This window comes from Rhinolophus sinicus, linkage group LG12 (genome assembly GCF_036562045.2).
Source record: "Rhinolophus sinicus isolate RSC01 linkage group LG12, ASM3656204v1, whole genome shotgun sequence".
In the NCBI taxonomy this organism is placed as follows: domain Eukaryota; kingdom Metazoa; phylum Chordata; class Mammalia; order Chiroptera; family Rhinolophidae; genus Rhinolophus; species Rhinolophus sinicus.
The window spans coordinates 7,348,346-7,371,504 of NC_133761.1; the positions used below are offsets into that span (position 1 = coordinate 7,348,346).

At 43.0% G+C, this 23,159-nt stretch overlaps 1 protein-coding gene across 3 annotated transcripts in view; it reads left to right on the forward strand.

Annotated features, from left to right (window-relative positions):
- The window catches only part of ADCY8 (adenylate cyclase 8), a 173,028-nt gene that overhangs the window by 101,696 nt on the left and 48,173 nt on the right, over window positions 1–23,159 (forward strand). For 2 of the 3 annotated variants that reach the window (XM_019723897.2, XM_019723906.2), the window contains exons 8-9: window positions 2,693–2,890; window positions 15,524–15,624. In XM_019723897.2, the coding sequence (XP_019579456.2) occupies window positions 2,693–2,890; window positions 15,524–15,624 (299 nt within the window). The remainder of the gene's footprint in view (window positions 1–2,692; window positions 2,891–15,523; window positions 15,625–23,159) is intronic. The other variant, XM_019723925.2, reaches the window with a different exon arrangement.

A 23,159-nucleotide genomic window follows, 5' to 3' on the forward strand; every position in this document is an offset into this window, starting at 1 on the left:
GATATAATTACAAGGAATACAAATAACTGCTTGGACAAGAAAAGAATTCTCTACCTTAGCATCACTGACATGGTGATACAAGGGCCCCTTCCCAGATCTTAAGGACCACCTGTCGGCAATGATGAAAGTAAGAGAGGTGCTTCCAATTTTTGCTGTCATTTGAAGCAGCCACACAGACAGACAGTAGGATTTTTTGAGGGTTAGAGGGACTCTGAAAAGGAGATTTTCTTGGTCTCTGATTTACAAAACTGGTCAATGGTACAGGCACCCAGGAAGCAACATTTAGTCCTAGTTTCCCAAAGGTCCCCCTACATGTCAATGTCATTCCCTGATGACATTTCACGAGGGCCTATCAACCTGAGAAAAATGAGGGCAAAGCTCATTAAATGAGTTATTCATTCAATTAAATGCATTCAATGGAGGACTCATCTTTTTTTCTGAGATTGTATCATTCTTGTTGAAAAATATACCCTTTGTTTTATGAAATGGTGTTCACATTAGAGAGCTGTAATTGTGATCACTGCTGCTGCTACTGTAATTTATATCAATCAGTCCCAAAAATAGTTTTGGAAACTCCCTTCCTCTGTAAAACCCAAAGGTCCAAGAACCACTGAAGGCGTGAGAGGCTGGTAGAGTGGATAGGCTTAATTTACTCCCAAGAAGGAAAACTGTAAGAAAATAAAACTTACAAAGAGCGATGGAAGCACCTAACTATAAATGTACACAGGTATTTATCTGATTTATTTCCTGCTGTTAGACTCCCAGCTCCAAGCACTTGCCAGGGGGCACCTTGGCATCTCTAAGCCAGAAGGTTATGTCCAGACAAAGGCAGCTTGAACATCTTGTCCACCCCTGCTCCAAGATTAAAAAAAAAAAAAAAAAAGCAAAAACTAAATGTTGTCGTTTTCCAAACTGTGGAAAGAATTTCCACCCAAGAAGGAATGGGCGATGCACAGAGTGGCAGACAGTCCAGTATGCTTTCCCTTCTGCAATGCTGTTCTAATGCCTTTATTCCCAGGGGCTCAAGCCTTCTGGCCCCGCGTGGACCCTGCTGTTCAATTTTCTGCAACATTGGTCCCTGCTTCCTTCTCTCTACACCAGCCCTTCTCCTTACCTCTTGTCCTGCCACACCTCCCCCTAACATCTATCGTTTTCTCTGTGGTGGCCTCCTTGGTACTCAGAGCTGAAATTAACTGCTCCAGTGCCCTAAGAGCATATACTTTCTCGTGTTGGCACATGTCACCCCGTCCTTTGTCCCGGGGCTGGAGAAGAGGGTTTCAGTCCATTGTGCCAGCGCTGAAGCCCTGCTGTGGAATTCTTTAGAGACCTTGAATTTAGGTTACATTGACTATGTCCATGAAGGTTTAAATGAAAAGAACAACAGTACCGTAGGAAGAATCCACACGGAATGGGCTGGAAGGCTACGTGAGGTCAAAGCCCCTGACTCTAGCTCGGGGTCTCGAGTCGAAGGACCTGACCCAGCTGCAGATGAGCTGATGGCTCCTCAGGCTCATTGCACTGAGGCTCACGGACATCTGAGGGGTTCAGGCAGGAGGGCCTCCGAGATGCTGTCCGCTGTCCCAGGCTGCTGTCCGATGATTTCATCACCTTAGCTCGGTCTATCCTGTGAGCTGAGCATCTGGGAGGCTGGCAGAGAAAAGCAGACCCGGCGAGTGTGTAGAGAAGCAGGCAGATTTCACCGCCCCACCTGTCGGGGTACCACATCCGCTCCCTCTCCCCCAGGAAATCTCTTGGGGAAGAAGATGAACATCCCTGTTCCTTCATTCCTCCAGCTCCAATTCCCCCTTTTTTTGGAGGGGGGGGTCATTGCAGCTGTGAGCGAGCACTGCGTTTGGGTAGATGCCCCCAGTTGATCTTATCACCTGCGCCGAATCGCCAGGAGACGGGGTGTGTCTTCATCAGCCAGTGCTATTTCTGCAGCCATGCAGCCACACCCAGTGACCCGCCATGGTGGTCACGCCTTTTCACACCTGCTGTTTAACCCTGTGAAATGCAGGAAGACTGCAGGTGCTTGCATTTTTTTTATTTTTTTTTATTTTTTTGCCTAAAGGAAATTAAACACATATATCTATATGAAAATATAGATATATAATGGTCGATGGGGAAAAAACATTGGGGAAGTGTAAAAATCTAACAGTCTTTATCAAGTTTAAGGAGCAGATCCTGGCACATTTGGCACATGAGGAATGCTAAAAAAAAAAGAAAAGAAAAATGCAAGCCATGGGTCTCCCAGTCTCTCCACCGCCGTTAAAGGAAAGACCACACAAAAATGTGGAATCTACTTGGTTGGAGATGTTCATTTCTGTGGGCTTTTCAGATATATTTTACTTTCTGTTATTTGCATTGGTTCTCTTTTCTCATACCAGAGGTGTGCCTGGTAAGAGAAATGATTAACATTTCCAAGCCAACAGATCTCCAAATAACCTGACCAAACAGAATTCAATGCACCTACATAGAGGAAAGGGGTGCGTGCCTCTTGATGTGCTATCTTGCCAGGCTGTGTTTCTCTAAACCAAATGCTAACTTATCAACTTCGATAGGTTTCACTGAATACAACTGCATGGAATGCTATTACTGTTTGCAATGCAACCTGATCTAAAAACATTGCATTTCTTTTTTAATCCAAAGGGGACTTGCAGGTTTATTATGTTTGCATGTGCTTTCCCCCTAGACTCTGGCTGCCCTAACAAGAAATTCAATAAATCTACTTCCAAACCATCTTGCACAAGCTTTGCATGTCCAGTCTGGGCCTGAGGAAATTAACAAGCGAATAGAACATACCATCGACTTGCGGAGTGGCGATAAATTGAGAAGAGAGCATATCAAGCCATTCTCACTGATGTTTAAAGACTCCAGCCTGGAGCACAAGGTAGAGCTGGGTCTCCAGAGTGGCTCTTTTTCTGAAGTGCATTGTCATAAATGTTCATGGGACTAGAGAGAGCCCAGGGGCTGCGGTTTTGGTTGGTATGTTTGTTGTTTGTTTGTTTGTTTGTTTGTTTGGTTTGGTACTGTCTTTTCTTTTTCTCTTTGAAAATCATGAGTAGACTGAAGGCCATGAAAGGAGATGCCATTTAGATAAAGAGACCTTCAGCTTTGCTCTTGAAGGAAGAGATAACAGAAAGAACAAGGAACCCTTTCCCTCCATGAGCATCAGAAATACCCTTTCCACTTTGAAATTATTAATCCGGTGGCATGAGCACCCACGTGCCTTTGGTTTTAGGTCGATTCTCATCAGTCGCAACCCTTATAACATAATATAAGAGGGCACCTGATAGCTTCACCTAAGCGTTAGTGATAAACACTGTCTTTCTTAAGTTGCAGACACCTATTCTCCCAAGCTCCCAGTTGTCTACTGGCCCCCTGATGTAGGCACAGCAGAAAGAAGAGGCTCTGTGGATTCAGAGTTGAGTTTGAATTCCACCTCTGCCACTTCCTTGCTGTGTGACCTTTGAAGAGTGGAGTAGCCTCTCTGAGCATGAGCTCCTCTCTGTACAAGGAAGATCATGAAGATGCCTGTCTCACAGGTTGGAAGGCTCCAGACAATGCCTTCATTAGGCTCAGTGTCCAAAGATGGCAGCCATCACCATACGGATGATGACTTTTTCCAATGCCCCTCTCTCGCCCCAGCTCTAAACTGGAAAGGGTTGTGGAGAGGTGATTGCTGTCCCTGAGGAACTGGGCTGCCCCTTTGCACTGATGAGAGCTGACAGACCTCTCTTGACTGAGCATAGGAGGTGAGTGGCATTTGCAGGCGCCTCCAGCAAGAACAGTAGGGAATTTGTAAGCAAATTTCAGGACTTTGAGTTGATTCTCTGCAGAGCTCCACTAAGCAATTTTTGTGTGAGTTTTCTCAGCTGCCTGGGAGATTCTGCTTTCCTGGCTTTGGGGAATTCACACTTCTCTGCACAAGCACCGTTCCCAGTGAGTGTCTTTGATAACTACCTAAAGGTTGCAAACTCCAAAATTAATAATTTTACCTGCAGCTCACAATTGGAAATGTGTTGCGTCTTTGTAATAACAAAACAAAAGGAAAAGAAACATTTTGCCTCATTCAGCCCCCCTCCTCACCCCTCTACCAAATGGTAGGTGGACTTTTCTTATTCATTATATAATTGAGGGCTTAAGGTTCAAATTAAATGCATTTTCTTTCCTGGTTGCTATATTGAAGGAGCTAGGAAAAGCAGGGTGGTCTTGCAAAGAATCTTCTCAGTCAGCCTGTGTAAATACCTCTGTCCAGAGCTATACAAAACCCTTTTTTTTCATTCTTGTTAGAGGTGTACTTGCTTCGCTAATGACCTGAGCCCTGCAAACGACACATAATTTCTAATGTGTTTTATTTAATAGTGTCCTCATATCATCGGCCGGCACCCGGTGTTGGAACAGGAATGGACCTAGGGGAGGCACAGTGTGTCTAAGGTTGATTTCTGTGACCAAGGGCAGGTTCTAGGACAAGCAAAGGGCGGCATCCTGAACGGACAGTGGCATTGATCCGCTGGCAGTCCGGCCTTGGCCCCTTCAGGATATGCTCTGCACTGCATGGGTTCCCCAGGGTGATGGCAATGGGAAACATCAGAAAAGGTTCATTCCCCCCGTGTCACAGAGACATTCCTTAGTCTGACAGCCTCTCTCAGGACTGTGTGGCTGCTGAGCGGAGGACACAGAAGTAACAACCATTAGGTATTTGCCAAACGCCAGGTACTACACTAAGCTATTCCCACAAATAGACTAACAATGAGAATGTGAAGCAGAGGTTACTGTGAGCCTCGTTTTATGCTGGATGATATAGAGACATACAGAAATGAGTGCATAGCCTGTCCAAACTCGAACTGTCGGTAGAGGGGCTGTGATCTGAGCCCACCGTGACCCCCAAAGCCAGAGCTTATCTGTTCACCACTCTGCCTCTCCCTGGAGTTCGGGGATTGCTCTCTCAGGGCCTCAGATGAAGAAAACCCTCCTGTGTTATCGTCAGCCTCTCCTACTTGAGCTTTGGCTGGGCTGGGAGGGCAGGACGCATTTAGGGGATAAGGGAAGTAGGAAGAGCCTTACCAAAGTAAAGGCAGGGACTTCCAATCCACAGAAGCCCAGAATTCGAGGGTATACAGTGTGCATGTCCCCTGTGCCTGGTGTTTAAGTGCACTGGTTTATTGCATCCTTAGAGAAACACTACTATCTCACACAAGAGAAAACGGCCCTCCTAGAGGTGAAGTAGAGGTCATAGAGCTCCAAATCCGGCTGCCATCTTTCACTAATTTAAACAACCAGCAACTGTGAGCTGTGTCATCTTCTATGCAGCACTAAGAAAGGAAAATCACCCAGTATGGGGAGTTTAAGAGGAACCCCGCGCCCCAGTAAACTGGGCTTACACCTCAGGGTAAAGATGAACAGAAAAAAACCCACCCAGCAGACAAAGAGAATGAGGAAACCCACGCTCCTCTACCCTAGTGTTGGTTCGATGGAAAAAAATAAAATAAAAAAGAGCTCCCCAAAAAGTTCAATTCCGAAATGGAACCCGCATAAGTTTGTCGCCTGAGTTCACATTCTGAATGTGGCCTAAAAAAAACCTCAGGCCGAGAATTTATATTCAAAGCGGTCCCTCGTTGCTATTGCCCCCTGGTGGCCAGCAGGAGCAAACGCAGAGCTCTCTGGAAGAACTCAAAGGTTTTGAGACTCCATTTGATAGTAAGACGTAGTCGGATTTCAGAGACGCTGACATGTGAGGGGGGAATTTTGTGTATCTTAGGGTTGTTGAAATATATACAATATTTGTGACTCCAAAAGCAAGTCTGCACCATAAAGGCATGTTTTCTGAAAGGAAAAATGGAAATGATCTTACCCCTGGAAATTTTATAGGGAAGAAAAAGGCTTCACTCTGTTTCAACAACAAAAAGATGTGAATAAGGGAACCCGTTCACCTCTCCTCCTTTGCTTGTGAATGGAGAACACAAAGGCTCCTTTGAAATGTCGTTCAGATATTTCCTGGGCACATTTGCTTATAAAAATAGGCATATCTACCAACAGTGTTATAAAACAGGCCTTTGGTATACCTCTGGGTGATGCATAAATACTTGTTGAATGAATGAAGACGCAGATTAAGGAGAATATTGGAGGAGACCACCTCGCCCCCTCTCGCTGGTCTCAGGATATGTTTTGTGAACGCTAAGAGCTGAAAGACGTAAGTCAGTTTTTTGTTTGTTTGCTTGCTTGTTTTTTATTTTACATTTTTTAATTAGTTTCAGGTGTACAAAACAATGCAATAGTTAGACATTTCACCCCTCACAAAGTGATAACCCCCCACCTAATCTATTGCCCCTCTGACATTGTATATATCTATTACGATTCCATTGACTCTATTCCCTATGCTGTGCTCCATATTCCACGACTATATATATATATATATATATATATATATATATATATATATATATTACATTATAGTTGACATACAGTATTATTCAGCTTCAGCTTCAGGTGTACACTGCAGTGGTCAGGCACCTACACCGTCTATAAAGTGGTCTCCCTAATAAGACATGTTCCCATCTGACACCCTACAAAATCTTTACATTATTGATTCTATTCCCCAAACTGTCTTTCGTATCCCTGTGGCAATATTGTAGTTACCAATTTATGCCATCTAATGCCCTCCCCTTCTCCCTCATCCACTCCACCTCCCTTCTAGCACCCATTGTGGGTCGGTTTTAATCTGACTCTTAGCAGTGGAGTTTCAGGAGAAAAGACTACCCAGTTCCACCCACCCCCTGCCATGTCATTTCAAAGTCATGTACACACACACACACACACACACACACACACACGGGAATCTTTTGAGCTCAGTTTCAGAAGTGTGCTTGTGACTCATGTGGCTTAGCCGTGTTTGGGCAGCACATTTTCCCCTCTCTGTTCCTGATTTCCGCATCTGTGAAATGGGAGCATTGGGCAGCTCCTCGCCTCTTTCAGCAGCCGATGCTGAGTCTGTGAACTCCGTATGACATGGTGGCCACGTGTCCTGCCTGACTTGCCTGGGACGATCTGGTTTTCATCGATTTCTCAGTGGAACTGTTAGTAGCACCTCCTTTCACTCTCAGAAATCACCCAGTGTGGGCGACAAGTCACGTGGCCCAAGGTTTCGGCCTTGGCCAGCTTAGAATTAGCGGTTCTCAACCTCTTCACTTCCCAGCAACCACATGAGGACTTTCTGGGCAGACCCCTAGATGGGGTCGGGGGCTCACGCCAGTTATCAAAGTCCCTTCAGTTCCTCCCAGCCTTCAAGAAAGAATCCTCTGCCTTCCTTCTCTCCAGCTAAATATTTCCCAAAGGAACTCATAGATCTCGGGGGCAAACAAAAAGTAGAACTCTGGTGAAGAGATGTAGGGAACACGACATGCTTGTCAAATACTGTCGATCGTATCAGATTTTTTTTAATTACATATGACTTTTTTTCTCTCATTAAAGAAAATAAATGCATTTGTCTAACAAAAGCTTATATCAAACACAAGACACAAAGAGGAAAATGACATCTCTTATAATCTTACAACCCAGGATAACTACTAACCACTGTGACATTCTGGCATTTGTCATGCTGGTTTTTCCTGAGTGTGATTATATATACTTATCTATGCCATTTTTTTATTAAAATAGGACCATTTTGTACCATAGCGTTAAGCATTCTTGGCTTGAACTTTTTCCCACATTATTAAATATTCAGTTACAAAGAAATTATTTTGTAACTGCGTTTTGTGACTATTCCATTGCATGTTTTAACCATTTGGGGCTCTTTCTTCCTCAGTTTTTTCACTATTATAAATTAAAAACTAAACATTGTGATGGCCATTGTCATAGTAAAATCATACATCCATGCCTAGTTGTTTTCTTAGGATAAAATCCTAAAAATGGGAATAAGAGAATGTACATTTTAAAATACTTGATGTGCATTCTGAAATGGCCCTCAAGAATTGTGCCTATACTTTTAAAAAATGGCCAATGTGGTAAGACACAAGCAGCATCTTTTTGTCATTTTTAAAAATTATTATTGAGGTTGACTGTCTTTCTGTATGTGTTTCTGTGTTTTGGTCTTTATATTTCTTCTTTGGTGATCTGCACATTTGTCTTAACCGCCATCTTGTATTGGAATGCCCACCTCTGTCTTTGTGAGTATTCTTTGTATAGGGAAGCACTTAACCCCAGAACACTTAGAAGAACGTGATGTTTCACAGCTTCTGGTCCTTAGTTCTCTTCTAGGACACGGCTCTGAATGAAGCTTAGCATGAGGAAGGCAATTAATTATCATTTCTTGTGAAAGTTTCCAGGCGAGAGAAACCACCCAAAACCTTGGGTGCCTTAAGACAGCAAAATAACATAGAAACTCTTGTCTGGGGTGACTTCATTCTGCTTAGTGTTACAAAAACAGAGTGACCACCTCAGAAATGAGGCGACTTCTTCGTCTTGAATCAAGAAGAAGATATGTTTACCATATACTTCAAAACTGTTTGGGAATTAATCCTTTTGATATGGGCATGTTAGTGAGGTAAGTGTCAAAATCAAGCCACATCAACGGCAACTAGATTTCCTTCCTTCTTTCAATGCTGGTATCTTCCTGTTAAATTCTGAGAACTTATCATTGTCACAAATTTAAGCAGTGAAAAGCCTCGTTGTCATTGCTCAGAGTTTTCAGACTTGAGGATCACTTGGAGACCGGGTTTAAAATGCAGGTACCTGCCCCCTACTCTGCCCCTAAGATTCTGATCTTGCAGGGTGACCGACATTTTGAGGAAACGCTTCTGGGGTTCTGTTGTCCTGAGTCGCCAGCCACCCTTCTCTGTCCTTGGCTGCATTAGGGCTTGGGCTTGTCACTTGCCTCATGCCTTCAGTTTCAGGTCATGTCAGAAAGTCCCAGGTCCACACTCAAGGCAAGCATGGCCTCAGGCCTAGAAGGGATGTCTCCATAACGTTCACAGTGGTCCTAAGAGCTTAGGCTCTGGGCTCCAACAGACCTTGGTTTAAATCTTACTTTGGAAATAGACGTGAGTGCAGTGGAGGGCTGATTAATTTACAGATCATTATTGAATCCTGAGCAACAAGGCAGTAGCTTTCTGTCACTCAGATGGACACCCCGCACACATGCAGAAGCTTCATTTATCTCACAAGCGTTTGGTCTTCATTAAAAGACAGAGGAAAGAACATAGACTTGATGACAGAACAGGTGCGATGGACCCTGTTCCTGCCACTTATGGGCGGGGTGACGCGGGACAAGGTATTTGATCTCACTGAGGTGATGACAATCATAATGTCTGCCCCTCATTGGATTGTTGTGAAAGTCACATGACATAATCCTCATGTAGGAGATGTTTGAATAAATGCAGTACTTATTCTTTTCTCCTTCCTTTTGATTAATCCCATGCCGATGCAAATCTGGGTGAGGCTAAACCCTCACTTAAAATAAACCTCACGCTTCTACAGCTTCCTTTAAAAACCTACTTCATTAAAAGTGGTGGGAGGGAGCAATTGTAATGTGTCTTGTCTCCCAGGGCACCAGGGTCATGACTTTCATAAACACTTAGTTATATAAGTACATGAAAGTGTGTACTAACCAAGCACACACTGTCACCCATAGATGGTGCTTGTTACCATGTTTCCCCGAAAATAAGACCTAGCCGGACATTCAGCTCTAATGCATCTTTTGGAGCAAAAATTAATATAAGACCTGATCTTATTTTATTATAAGGCCAGGTCTATATAATATAATGTAATGTAATATAATATAACATAACATAACATAACACCGGGTCTTATATTAATTTTTGCTCCAAAAGACACATTAGAGCTGATTGTCTGGCTAGGTCTTATTTTTAGGGAAACATGGTAGGAACCAACTCTTGTGCAGAGTATTTTCAAAACATTTATTTAATGTTACCTTTGTCTTCTAATTTTCAAAACACTTATTTAAGGTTACATTTTGTTGTTGTTGTTTTTTCTATCAGCAGTCACATAAAAACAAAGGTTTGTCATACAAGGGAATCTTTAGATCATCTTTTAGCCGAGTTCAGGTGGTTCTTTTCTCTGTTCAGAATGTCTCTTATTTCTCTATTCTTTATAAAGAAAATGAGAGCTAAGTGGGGTCTTAAAAGAGTTTGGGGACAATGCACACAGACTTTGTAATGTTTCTTTCTTCTTCCCATCAACTCCTATTTGAATTATTATAATGAATGGAATAGGATAATTAAGAAAGAATTTGGCAAAGCCACGAAAGCTAGGATGAATGAATGAAGATGGATTCATTTCACCTTCTAGCTGATGGATTCATTCCATCTCATGGAATAGGATGTTGGACCCTGGAATCAGGTAATGGGAGAAGACGTGTGTGTTTCCTTCGTGGAGACATTCAGAATTTGTTGTTCCATTCACTCCTTATTTAGATACACAGAGGTCGGAACATGGATCATGAAACGAATGGTCTCAAGTGTTCGCTCTCATTTTCTGAATTAGACACTTTCTGATCACTTCCATGAGCTTAAAGGAATTATTCTATTGCAAGCTCAGGTTACTGTTGCATTTTTACTGCTCTAGAAAAGCCCAAAATAGTAAGAGTATTTAGACTACTCCCTTCAGGTAGGAAGGATAGATTTCAAGAGGCTTAGAGGGGAAAAATCCACCCCTTATTCAAACAGTAGGTTTGTCAGATTCCTTTGTAGTCTTGACATTTTCTTGTAAAATTACTGCTTTTTCTACTGCCCTGAAGGTAGCCAAATTGATACCAAGAGCCATTTCACTTGTGTCTTTTTATCAGACAAGTGAACTAGCTCCAGTCCCACAAAGCCAGCATTTTCAGAGTCAGAAGTATCAATTGCATCTACAATAGGGTACTATAGAATGATAGAGCATTGTTATGATTTCAACCCAAAACTCATTGGCCCAATCCTGGAATTAATCTTAATGCTTCATATGTAGACCTCACCATCATCCACAATCAGGACCTTCTGGGCAAGGAACACAGGAATAGTTGCCATTTCCATGGCCTCATCATGGCTTGGGGGATGGGGCCAGTCAAGAAAGGCAGAGTCTTTCCTCCCAGGGATGGGAGATTTGGGGGAGGGTGAGCCAGAAGAATGGTGGTTGGAAGCTTTGTAAAGTTCTGCATGGAATTCTCCTATGTTAGTCAACCCTGCCCCCCACCTCTCATCATCACCAAGGGAGAGCACAGCATTAGGAAATGTATCCCTGTTAAGGGTATTCTTTTATCCCTGGGTGGTGTCCTCCCAGCCTCACACTTCTGGATCTATCCATCTTAGACACATGTTAGTGTGTCATCTTGTGAATCTAATAAACATGAGGAAATCCACCTTTGTTCAAAGGTCAGGTTACTTGGGCAGAAGTATGCCAGTGAGAGAGTCCTGAGACACACCTGTCACTCATAGCACTGTTCCTGACAATGATATGGCTAGATACTAGGTTCCAAGATGCAGGAGATTATCTATTTCAAAATATGAAATTATTAAAAATTAGTCCCTCACACTTTTATTGCAATTATGCCTTTTACCCAGATGGTCTAATTTAAGGATGTTCTAGCCATTGCCATGCCACATAATGCACAAATTTCACAATAGAACAAGGCTAACTTCCATCATTCACTCATAAAAGATGAGAAGATTGTCCTGGTTGAGATTCTTTATTTGATTTCACATACATATTCATTTATTCTAATGAACTATGTGCTAAAAAATCATCTTTCTGCAAACTAGATTTATCCAAAGATGGAATGAGCTTTCAAGAGACATGTTGATTACCCCCATCACTGGAAATATCCATGCAGGAGTGAATGGCTCCTTTCCGAGAGCTTTTACTGAGTGAAATTGGCATTAGAGTTGGACCAAGGCAACAAATACAATCCACTCCACCTGTAACATTTTGTCATCTCACATACACATTTGGATAAACGTATGGTTGTAGTTTGGAGAATCAACTAGATAATTTATTTGGTTAGAAGCATCCCTACATCTTGGAGAGATGTAAGAATTTAGTCAGTACCTACTAGCTTACAGTCAAAGTGGAGAATCTAGGTGTTGGGGTGATTTTCCTCCCACACACGTAGGAAGATTTTCCAGACCTGTCTTAGGCACAGAAACATAGAAGATTGGGAGCCCTGTCCATCACCTCTGCAAGCTAGCTTTCCTGAGCAGCCCTCTTTGAGTGAAGAATCCAGAATGGGCTTTTCCTTGTGTGGTCAAACTAGGATTCTAGGCTTCCTGGTGACAGATCTAGGAACCTATAGATCCTCAATGCACTGATGTCATTTCTGAAGATGCCTTTCAAGAGAATGCAGTGCCAGCTTCCCCAGATATGAACAAAATGGAATACAAGTTCTTCCTGTCTCACTTCTTTGGAAGGGACCCCTATTCTCAACCTGATCAAATCAAGTAGGAAACTTTCATTTCTTTGTATCATCAACCAGATCATTGAAATATACCAGACGTACTATTGTGTACTCTATGAAGAAAATGACCTTACCTTGAAAGTAGCAAGGTAGCAACAGATAGTGCAGCCAATGAGACCTTGTGCTCAGGGTCAAACGTTTTGGATTCCCTATTTATAATCTGTGAAGTCCTAGTTGAGTTACTCAATTATCCTAATTCTCAATTTCATTATCTGCAAAATGGGGATATGATAATTAGGATCTGCCTCAAAGTGTTGGCATAATTAAATGAGACCATCCACATAAAGCATGTAGCTTAGTGCCTACCTTCTACTAGGCATTAGTTATCATTCAAATTTGTTACACCAGATTTGGGGCATTTCCTGAATCAACCAAGACTCTACAGATTGAAAAATGACGACATTCTAATGTACGCTGTCAAAGGAAGCACTTGTAATTTATTCCAAGTGCCATGCCCTTTTAATTGGTGGGATTCTCATTTATAGTTGGCTCAGGTGCTGGGTTAAGGCATTCGCTCACAGTGAGACGCTGACAGAGTGGAAGGTCTGCAGGCAAAGTAAGTCTTCCCACTTGTCTCCACCCAGCCTAAAGAAAAAGAAAAAGAAAAGATCTTACGCAACTTGAGTCTGGATCAATGATGATGAGGTAACATTTTAAAGTCACCACTAAGACACATTCAGGAAAGGAGTCAGAGACTCAGGCATGGGATCTATAGAAAATGACCTTCTCACAGTGAGAATGACCAACCATGGAAGGAACCCTTTGCTAAGGCGTGAGCCCGCAGGCACTGGGAATGTTAAAGTTGAAGGTGTTCAAAACCCTAGAATGCCCTGCCCCAGAAACCCACTTCCTCCAACAAAGCAGAATAGATATCAGGGAGGTTATGGGAAGGATGCCTGAGAGCAGTGGTCCATTACAACTTCAAGATGCTGTAAGAGTAATGATGAATTGATGATGACGATGGTGATGAGGATGAAGAAACGGAGGAAAAGAGGGATTAAGTGTACTAAAAATGATTGTTTTTAAAATCTCATTATCAAACCTATATAACCAAGTTGTATTTGAAAGTAATCAGTCCACCACCAAGAATAATTTGATCCTGTGCAATCGGTTGTTAGAAGGAATTCAGACATTAAGCTTTCTTTGAATTGACTGCTTTGTGGCTAACTCATTTATTCCCAAGCTGGTATGTGTGGGGCTCTCTGCTTGGGCCCTGTGCTTAGACTGTGCTCTTTGTAACTATCAGTAACACGGATCTTCTGTGGTTTTGTCAGGAGTGAGGATGGCTTATAGTGATTCTTCAGGGATGTGTTCCTGGTTCCCCTCCAGACACCAAGCAGGTTGTCAGCAAGTGGACAGAGGCCTCCATACTGGAGAGTGGAGGAAGCCCTGCCCGGCCACAGCTCTGACCGTGCAGTCTCTGAGCCGTGCTGTGCTTCTGCTGTGTTGCTCACCAGCTCGGGGTTATTGCCTTTCCCCAAATCTCAGCCGTCACAACGAGCAGTAGGTCCCACCTAAAACCCAGACCACACCCAGCAGTAAAGCAAGAGAATGAAAATCGTGTAACTGCTGATTGTGACTTCCGTAACCAACAAGGGGTTGGACTAATTTTATTATTTCATTGGTCCTCATAACCTGACCATAGCCTTCTCTTGGCCTTGGGGGCAACCTGAGATGTTGTCAGAGCTCTATTTACTGGCTTCCTCTTATAAAGTAACTCTGTGAAATTCAAATCAGTGATTTCAAAGTTCCAAAGCCAGACTTAGCTTTCTCTCTCCCCCTGCTAAAAATGATCTGTATGCTGTGTGATCTAGGGAAAGTTCGTAGACCTCTCTGACAGTAAGGTAAAAAGTAGGGGCTTGCTTTAGGCTAATTTTAAGGTCTTTTTCAGTTTTAAAAATACTTTCCTCCTTCTGGATGAATTGGATTATTCCTCAGTTTAGTGACTCCAAAAGGAGTCGGAGAACTAGGCAGAACGAAGGCAAGTACATATTCAGGGCAGACCTTCCAGAGCTTTTAAGGCTGTACAATGAAATTACTGAGTACTCTGGATAATCAAAATAAAGTTACCGCTGGTCCCCAGGGCCTCCTCCAGCAGACAAAAGGGCATTAAGCTTATTGGTCCATAAGTCTTGGTTTCTCTTGTATGAAAGGGCTACTGTTGCTGGAGGTAGCTTAGGCTGCTTTCTGTTTTGAAGAATTTAAGATTCTATGAATATATTTTTCAATAGTCTTACAAAAAAGGAGGCAGAAAGACTCTCTCCTTTAAAACATTTCCCTGTGTCCCCAAACCTGACAAGAAATAGAGCAAGATCCTTAAATGACTTAAGTTTACTCATGAAGAAGCTCAATGTGAATTTGATTTGCTGCATATATGGATGTGTGCTCTTCTGTTTGGCTAAAGTGATATTAGTTCAGTGGGAAGAGAAGAGTGGGATAAGCTCATGCAAAGCGCCTCTCCCATCCCCTCCTACTGTGAAGGGAGTTTTATTTACTCCTGGGCTCTCGCTGAAAGGTTGGCGGGAGGGATGGAGACAGTGCTCTGTGAAGGGTTACTTTAAGATATGGATTCCTCTTAATTAAAAATTATATATATATATATAATATATAATATATAATTATATATATAATTGTATATACTATATACGTGTATATATACACATATATTATATATATGTGTATATATATATTATATATATATATATATATGTATATAATATATATACCAGGGGTGCCAAGAAATGTATACAAGTGGACACTTTGGTCAACGTTGCTCAAGCAGTAGTTCGCCATAATCAGAAGTGTCTGGACGCTGATGGGAACCACTTTGAGCACCTCTTGTAATTGCAGAAGTCAAACGTGACTTGTATTCCTCTTTTGTTATTGGTATATATTGAGGATTATAGTTTTAATAGTTTTCCTTTCTTAAAATGTGTGTACATTTTTTTTGGCACCCTCTGTATTTGCTTTGTCTCTTCTTGCTGTTTTCCCCAAACTCCAACCACTGGTAAAACTTAATTCTTCCATATGCCTAACTCTGCTGGAAAGTAATTTATTCTCCTTCTTTTTTAATTACAGTATTCTCAAATGAGGGATGAAGTATTCAAGTCAAACTTGGTGTGTGCGTTTATCGTTCTCCTGTTTATCACGGCAATACAAAGTTTGCTTCCTTCTTCAAGGTAAATACGAAAGGGCAAAGTGATCAGGTGAAATCTCTTTGTGAGCTGATGGTCTCTCACCTGGAGCCAGCCAGCGGACCTTTTTGAAACAAAGTTAGCTCCGATTTAAAATAACAGGATCCGGGATACATACTAAAATGTTTGACAGTATCAGTGGTCTTACTCTGTGTAATAACCTCATTATTCTGCCAAGGCAAGAGTCTTTGCCCCAATCTTAATAAGCACCACAGCTAAAATCAAGATAGGCCTCTCTCTTGTGTGACATTGTACCCATGAATGCGGAACATAAGTATAAGGGCTTCAGTCCCCATTTACTGTTCCTTTGGTAATTACCTCTTTGTTGTTCATAGATACAGCATCATAGCTTCCAGGGTCAGCAAAATTGGCACCTTAATAATACTGTACACACCCGTCTGTGACTAGTCACTGTTCCAAATACTCTACTTATAGTAACTCATGAAATCCTCATGGCAACCCAATGGGGTAGATACTATTATTCTCCCCATTTTAAAGAGAAGAAAACTGAGGCTCAGAGTAATAAAAGAAGTTACACAGGTCTCAAAGTTGAAAAATGTCCCAGCCTGGATTCCAACCCAGGAAGTCTCATTCCAGAGCCTGGGCTCTTAACTCTCTATGAGACACAGATTTTATCGTACAGCTTATGGTACCAGAGCCGGCATTTGAACCTAGTGTTGGATTAGCCCAACGGCCATGCGTTCTGCTCTCTCCTGTACTGTAAGGTAGCTTCTGCTTCTTTTCTCAGGTAATTCCTTTCTCTCTAAACTTACCATGAATTTTCCCCTTTCCTGTGATTAAAAATAATTTTTAAATGCCTAACATAGGCAAAGCAAGCTGCTAGACTCTGAGATGGTATAATTTTACAAGAGGAGGTCTGGATTGTCTAAGACATAATTTAGTGGGAGAGAGAGAAATTTGTAATGGCTCCCAGTTCCTCAGCACTTCCTACATGCCAGGTCAATGTTCAATCCTTTGCATGAGTTGTCTCAAAAATAACCAGTAAGTGAGGAAGCATTTGAATTCCTGTCTTGCAGATGAGGATTTATCCAAGTTCACAGGTCTATATAGTAGTGGCTTAGCTGGGAATTGAACCCACAGACAGAGTCTGTGCTTTTAACTATTTAGCTGCTTTGTACCAAAATCAGTGGTTTAAGGAAAATAGTGCAAAAATTTTGAGCTGAGTAGGAAAGGGAGACAGAAAGGAAGAATACTCCCAGTTTAGAAAACAGCACTAGCAAAGGCACAGAGATGTGAAAGACTTTGTGTGTAAGATCGTGAGTCAATGTGAGCATCTAGAATAAAGGTTTTGTGCGAGAAGGTGGCGGGCACCATGGCTGGGAAAGCAGTGAGCTAGCAGAAGTTCAGTGTCCTGATCCTGGAGGCAGGAAAGAGGCCCTAAAATTTTTTGAGGAAGGGAGCAGCATGTTCTGTGAAGAAAAGATATTCAAATTAACACTCAGGCAATGGCAACGCTTGACCGTTTCTAGATTCGCAGCATTATTAGAAGAAGGAAAAAGGGGATTCTGGGAACATGGTGGCAGAGGTGGCATGTTTCTGAATCTGTCAGACTTCCGACATACGTGAGCAAGTAGATAGCAAAACCAAAAACCTCAGCAACTATATCTAGAACAAAAACAGGTGATGTGGTAGCCCCATACATCCAATTAAAGGCAGGTAGTGACAATCTCCAATAGCCCCAAGGTTGGTGTGACATCAGCATCTGTGTGGGAGGAATCCCAAAGAAGCAAGTAGGCATCTGTCACATCTGGGGACAAAAGACCCCGATTATAGCCAAGAGATATTGGCTGGGAAGTGCCATGGGCGAAGCTGAAAAAGCAACTGAAAGTGGGAGGGGTTTTGCCCAATCCAACATGGGTGAGCTCTAAGGTCCACAGTCAAGTATGAAGAACTGGAACCATCAGGACACTGTGAACTCCCGAAATGGACCAGCCAGATCCTATCCCAGGATCGGATCCTGGCAGAAACTGTGTGAATGGAGTCAAAGTTACAAGAAGGACTACGGAGAAAAAGAACAGGGAGAGTCCACGTAAATGCCCTCAGCCCTCATGTTGTTGACCAGAACGTGAAAACGACTGAAAAAGGAGCTCCGTGAAGTTAAAAAATAATCTATCCTGAACTATACCTCTTTCTAAAAGTTCAAGAAAGGTAATTCTACACAAAAATTAGCAACAAAATATATGGGTAGCAATCTCATACTAAGCTATTATTAGAAAAAAAGAGAATAAACAGTAGATTAATATCCTTATGGGCAATGAAAACACTCCAAAAAGACACACCTACCACAGATATCACAATGCTAACCTACTATTTCAAAAGGAACCAAAGCATTTAATGCGATTCAAGACATTAAATAACACCCTAACCCAGGATTAGAAAAACCTAGAAATTTGGTAAGAGAACTCAGGAAGGAAATATTAGGATGGCGCAAAAGTGATTGTGGTTTAAAAGGTTAAAAAATAATTGCAAAAAACGCAATTACTTTTGCACAAACCTAATAAAAATAAAAGAAAGATACATTTCCGAAAGGGAGACTTAACAAGAGGAAACTTAGGACATACAGTGTTTCCCCAAAAATAAGACCGGGTCTTATATTAAGTTTTGCTCCAAAAGATGCATCAGGGCTTATGTTCAGGGGATGTCAGCCTGAAAAAATCATGCTAGGGCTTATTTTCCAGTTAGGTCTTATTTTCAGGGAAACACGGTATAAACACAGCAGATAATGCCTTACGAGAAATAGAAGGTGGAAAAGAAGAATATTTTTTAAATAAAAAAGAAGTCAGAGAAACTCACAGTAAGAAAAGCCTAAGGAGACATGAGAACTAAATGGAGGATGGTATCCCGGATTGGAGCTATAAATATGGAAAGTTCTAGAAAGAATGTTCAACCCAGTACATGTGAGCATAACTAGGGGCCAGATTGCAGTCTTGAAGTAACATATCACAGTTTTTATTTTTAAAAAAATTTATTTCGAGATATGTGTGATTCTAGGGCTAGGGCAGGAAATGTACAATATAGGCCTGGAACGTTTTGTCCTACTAGAAAGCAAGGAAGCCATCAAGCTTATTAGTCATGTCCAAAGGACTGAGAAGCCGCACAGAGGAAGTCCCCACTGTCCAAAGATGGAATAATTGGAGCTTCGGTATGGATACTTATTAAAATGTTCAATCAAAACCCAGCAAATATTTTTAACTTTATGAGTTCATAATGACAATTTTAAGGGTTGGTAACCTTTGGTGGATGATAGGGAACTAATTGGTTATCTTGGAAACTAGTAAAAAAAGGGAACAAACAAATGTGGTGATTTTTTTTTCTGTCTTTCCTGCATGAACTATATCACAAGATCACCAGATAGCAGTAGGTGAGTGGAAACATCCTAAAATTATTCAACCTAAGACATTTTAAAGCTATTATAGAATTAAAATATCACCGTTTTCCAACACTCAGTGAAATTAATAGGTCTAGGGTTGCTGGTAGCACCACAAAAAGGAGAGACAACCATACCTCCTGATGGAAGAACCCCGCATGTCTTACCAAGGGGTCACACCTAAGTCTGACCGGGCCTTTGAATCCAGTTCCCAATTTGCAGCTAGTCATGGAGCACAGAAGATGCTGAACGAATATGCTAAAGTGAAAGGCAGACGGTGGGAAATGCTACAGGTCAAAGGGCACATAGTCTTCAATAGATAAACTATAAGGAAAGGAAAGAGGTAAGGAGAAAACCTATAGATTTCATTTAAAGACTTAAAAGTCAAATCAAATAGAACAAAAAAAATGGGCAAGACTAAATTATAGTGTCTAAAAATGGGTGATACAACTATAGAGAAGTGGAAAGTGGTTAATTGGGGGTGGGCGAGAGGATTGGGACGGGACAGCGGGCACGGATGGGCTTCTGGGACGCCCTGCAAAGTTGTGTTTCGCACTGAGTGGTGGTTACAAAGGCAGGCACCTTATCATAACTAGTTAAGCTATATTTGTTGTGTGGTTTTCTGTATTGATGCTTTCTCTTACAATTTTACAAAAGTTTACAGTGAGAGAAAGAGAGAGAAGGAAGGTGTGTGCGCTTCTGCCGCACGAGGAACAGGGAAGCCTCGCACCCGTCGAGCGCCTGTTATGAGCTGCATCTATCCCAGATCCTGGGAACACATCGTTGAACAAAAAAGACCCCAAAACCCACACCAACAACAACAACACAAACCTGCCCGCCTTTTAACCTAGTAAAAGGAGACAGAAAGTAATTAAAATACCTACATATGCCAAGGTGTATACGCTGTATGGAACTGCTCACGTGCTATGGCTGCTATGTAGACACGTGTGTAGACACATATGCTGTGCAGGTAGATATGCCATGTATGGAGGCTTGCATGTGCTATGGCAATGACCAAATCAGGACAGGGTACCAGGGAGTGCTGTGAGAGAATGGGGTTCCTGACTGACTGTCCGAGAGCCATGAGGGGACTCGGGTCCTTGGAAAAGGAGTGGTCTCAGGGTGGTGAGCTGGGAGTGTTGGTGGGGTCTCGTGAGATCCACCCGAACTCCCTGGACTCCACCCTTCACTCCTGCCAGTGGGGCTGTGGGAGCCAAGGAGGGTGTGGCCAGATCTGGTGCACCCCTTCTGGACTCCCGGAACACAGGGTGGTGACACTCCCAACAAACATCCTTTGAGGACCTGCGATGTGCCAGTCTGTGCGGGCATGGAGCTCCACAATCACGGTTCCTGCCATCATGACGCTTACATTCTAGTGGGGGGTGGGGAGACAGCTGACCGACTAATGTAGTGTAATGGCTCTTATGATAAGGCAAGGGTAAGGCGGGACGAGATGAGTGGGAGTGAGGGGAGGCAGAGGGATCAGGGCGGGTTTCTCAGAGGAGGTGACACTGCCATCCCGGCCGCCTCCTGAAGGAGCTCCCCAGCTTATGGGAGAAGACGTAGCAGGAAGTAAGGGAGAAGGACAGGAAGTTAAGTGTCCTGGAGGTGAGTGGTTTGTAGGTCTGGCTTAGGGTCTGTGATGGGTTGAAAGAGAAGACTTTCTGGAAACATTTCATCAAAGAAGGGGTGTGATCACATTTGTGCTTAGGATCTCTGGACGTGAAACATGGACAGGAAGGGGTCAGGTGTGGGTTGGGAAGACCAAGTAGGAGGCAACTGCAAACTCCAGGTGAGAAATAATAGGGACAAGAGAGTGACAGTGGGGTGGACAAGAGAGGAAGAATTTGCGAGATATTTAGGACAGAGAGTTGGCAGTTCCCAGGACCAGGTGCATGGGGAGGGGGACTGAGAGGGAGCCCAGGATGGGGTGAGAGTCTGGACTAGCACTGGGACAGAAGCGGCCACTGCGCCCCATAGGAAGGGAGCGTGGCACTTCCCAGCTGGCCTGGCCAGGTTGCCTTTCCAGGTGGTGTGACCTGGAGAGGTGAGCCAGCCTGGGTGCCCAGGGCCTGGGTCCAGGAAAAGCAGACCAGGAATGTCTCCCAGCAACTGGCCAGATACAGTCTCAGACTTGGGTGTAAGCTGAAGGCAGCACCCGAAATCCCAGCCAGCACCCAGCCTCACTTGCTCAGTGAAGGGAAGAACCTGACAGTGGCACTTGCAAGCTGAGCTCTGACCAGACAGCCCACATGCCGTGGGAACTGAGTGGCCCGTTTGGCCCAGACACAGCACAGCCTTCTTTATTGTGTGCTTGTTTCCTCTCCAACTCATTTTGTTTCTGATTGATTCTTTGCAACTGAACAGATGGTAGGTGCCTTTCACTCACATTGCTTCTGTCATGGACCTTTTAGCAGATGAGGCAGTCGGCTCATGTGACCGCAGCTAATTCCCAGCCCCCACAGCAAAAATTAATGGACCTAGGTAGAGAAAGATAATGCTTGCTCTGCTCTTTCCTTTCATTTCCACATGCACGCAGATGTTCCTCTCCCAAAGGATAAACTGAGGAAAGACCCGAAAATACCTTTTGTGTAACAACGTATGTAAGTTTGTGTCAATGGTGACTAGAGAGGAAGGGGAGAGGAAGCAAACGAAAGAGGGAGTATAGAAAACGAAGGAAAAGGCAGAAGGGAGGGAGAAAAGAAAGAAAAGGAAAGGGAGAGAAGGGAGAAAGAAAGGAGGTCGAGGAAGGGAGGAAGGAAAAAAGAAGCACTCGATCTTATCATTTTCCATGCATCTTCCTAGCTGCATGTATGTATTTGACTTCTCTGAAGCCTCAGTTTTCTCATCTATAAAATGGGAATAACTGCCAACTTCCCAGGTTGATGTACAAATTAAATGAGCCATACCCATTTTGATAAATTCTGGTTCCATTCCCCTTTCTGTGCTATGGTCTTTTCCTCTGTTGAAGCAGCTAAGAATACCTACCTCTCAGAATTCTTAGGAGGATCAATGCACTGTTGGACTCCTAGGCTCTTTGCAGATTCTAAAGGGTGGAACAAATGTTATCCTTCAGTATGACCTGAGTTTCTGTTTCCTGTTGGACCACAAGCTGCTATAGGCTGTTCACTCACCCCCACTGATCCCTGACTCCCCAGCAAACCTCAAATCATGGCACTAACCCTGAGCCTGTTTTCAGACCGATTGCAGCAAGTAATTAGAACTCCATGTCTGAAAATGATTTAGAGAGCGCTGTCTGCAAATCCCTTGTCATTCTTTTTCAGACGCAATTTCAGAAATGAAAGGTTTCCTTGCCTCTTATATGCACCAACAATGCAAAAGCAAATTCAGAAACCCTGGACACCTGAGGAGCTCTATAATTACACAAAAATTACAATCTGATGTTACAATGTTTTTGTGAGCAGAAGTAAATGAGTGCTGAGGAGGTGTAGCAGAGGGTTCCAGAGGAATTTTACATGCAGTGCTAGCACCTTGCTTAGAAAGTCTGTCTTGTAATTAGTGCTTGAAAATGCCTTTGGTTTCCTGAATTTCACCATGAATAGAGAAAGAGAAGAACGTTTCTTTGAGGCCTTCTTATGTGCTAAGCATTTCACTGCTTTATTACTTTAAAGTCTGAGCCTCCTTGAAGAGATGACCTTAAACATCCCAGTTTAGCACATTGGAAAAATGGTACCCAGAGGAGTGAGTTACCCTCCCCAAGGCTTTGCTCTTGCCGCTGGACGATATGCCTGCCTTTCTCCTCCCGTCTCAGTCCATCCAGGCTGCTACAAAAATATACCACAGACTGGGTGGCTTATAAACAACAGAAATTTCTTTCTCATGTTCTGGAGGCTGCAAGTCCAAGGTCAAGGCTCTGGCAGATGCAGTGCTTGATAATTATCTTCATCTTTCTCACCTGGCAGAGGCAGCTCTCTGCGATCCCTTTTCTAAGAGCACTAACCCTCATGAGCTCATCACCTCACACAGGCCTCAACTCAAAACACCTCAACTCTAATTCAACATTCAAACTTGGGGAGACACAGACATTCAGTGCACAGCACCTCCCTTTCCGTTGTTCAGCAAACCCAGAAGGAAGTGCTGATCACGTAAGAGTAAGTTAGGGGCACAGCTG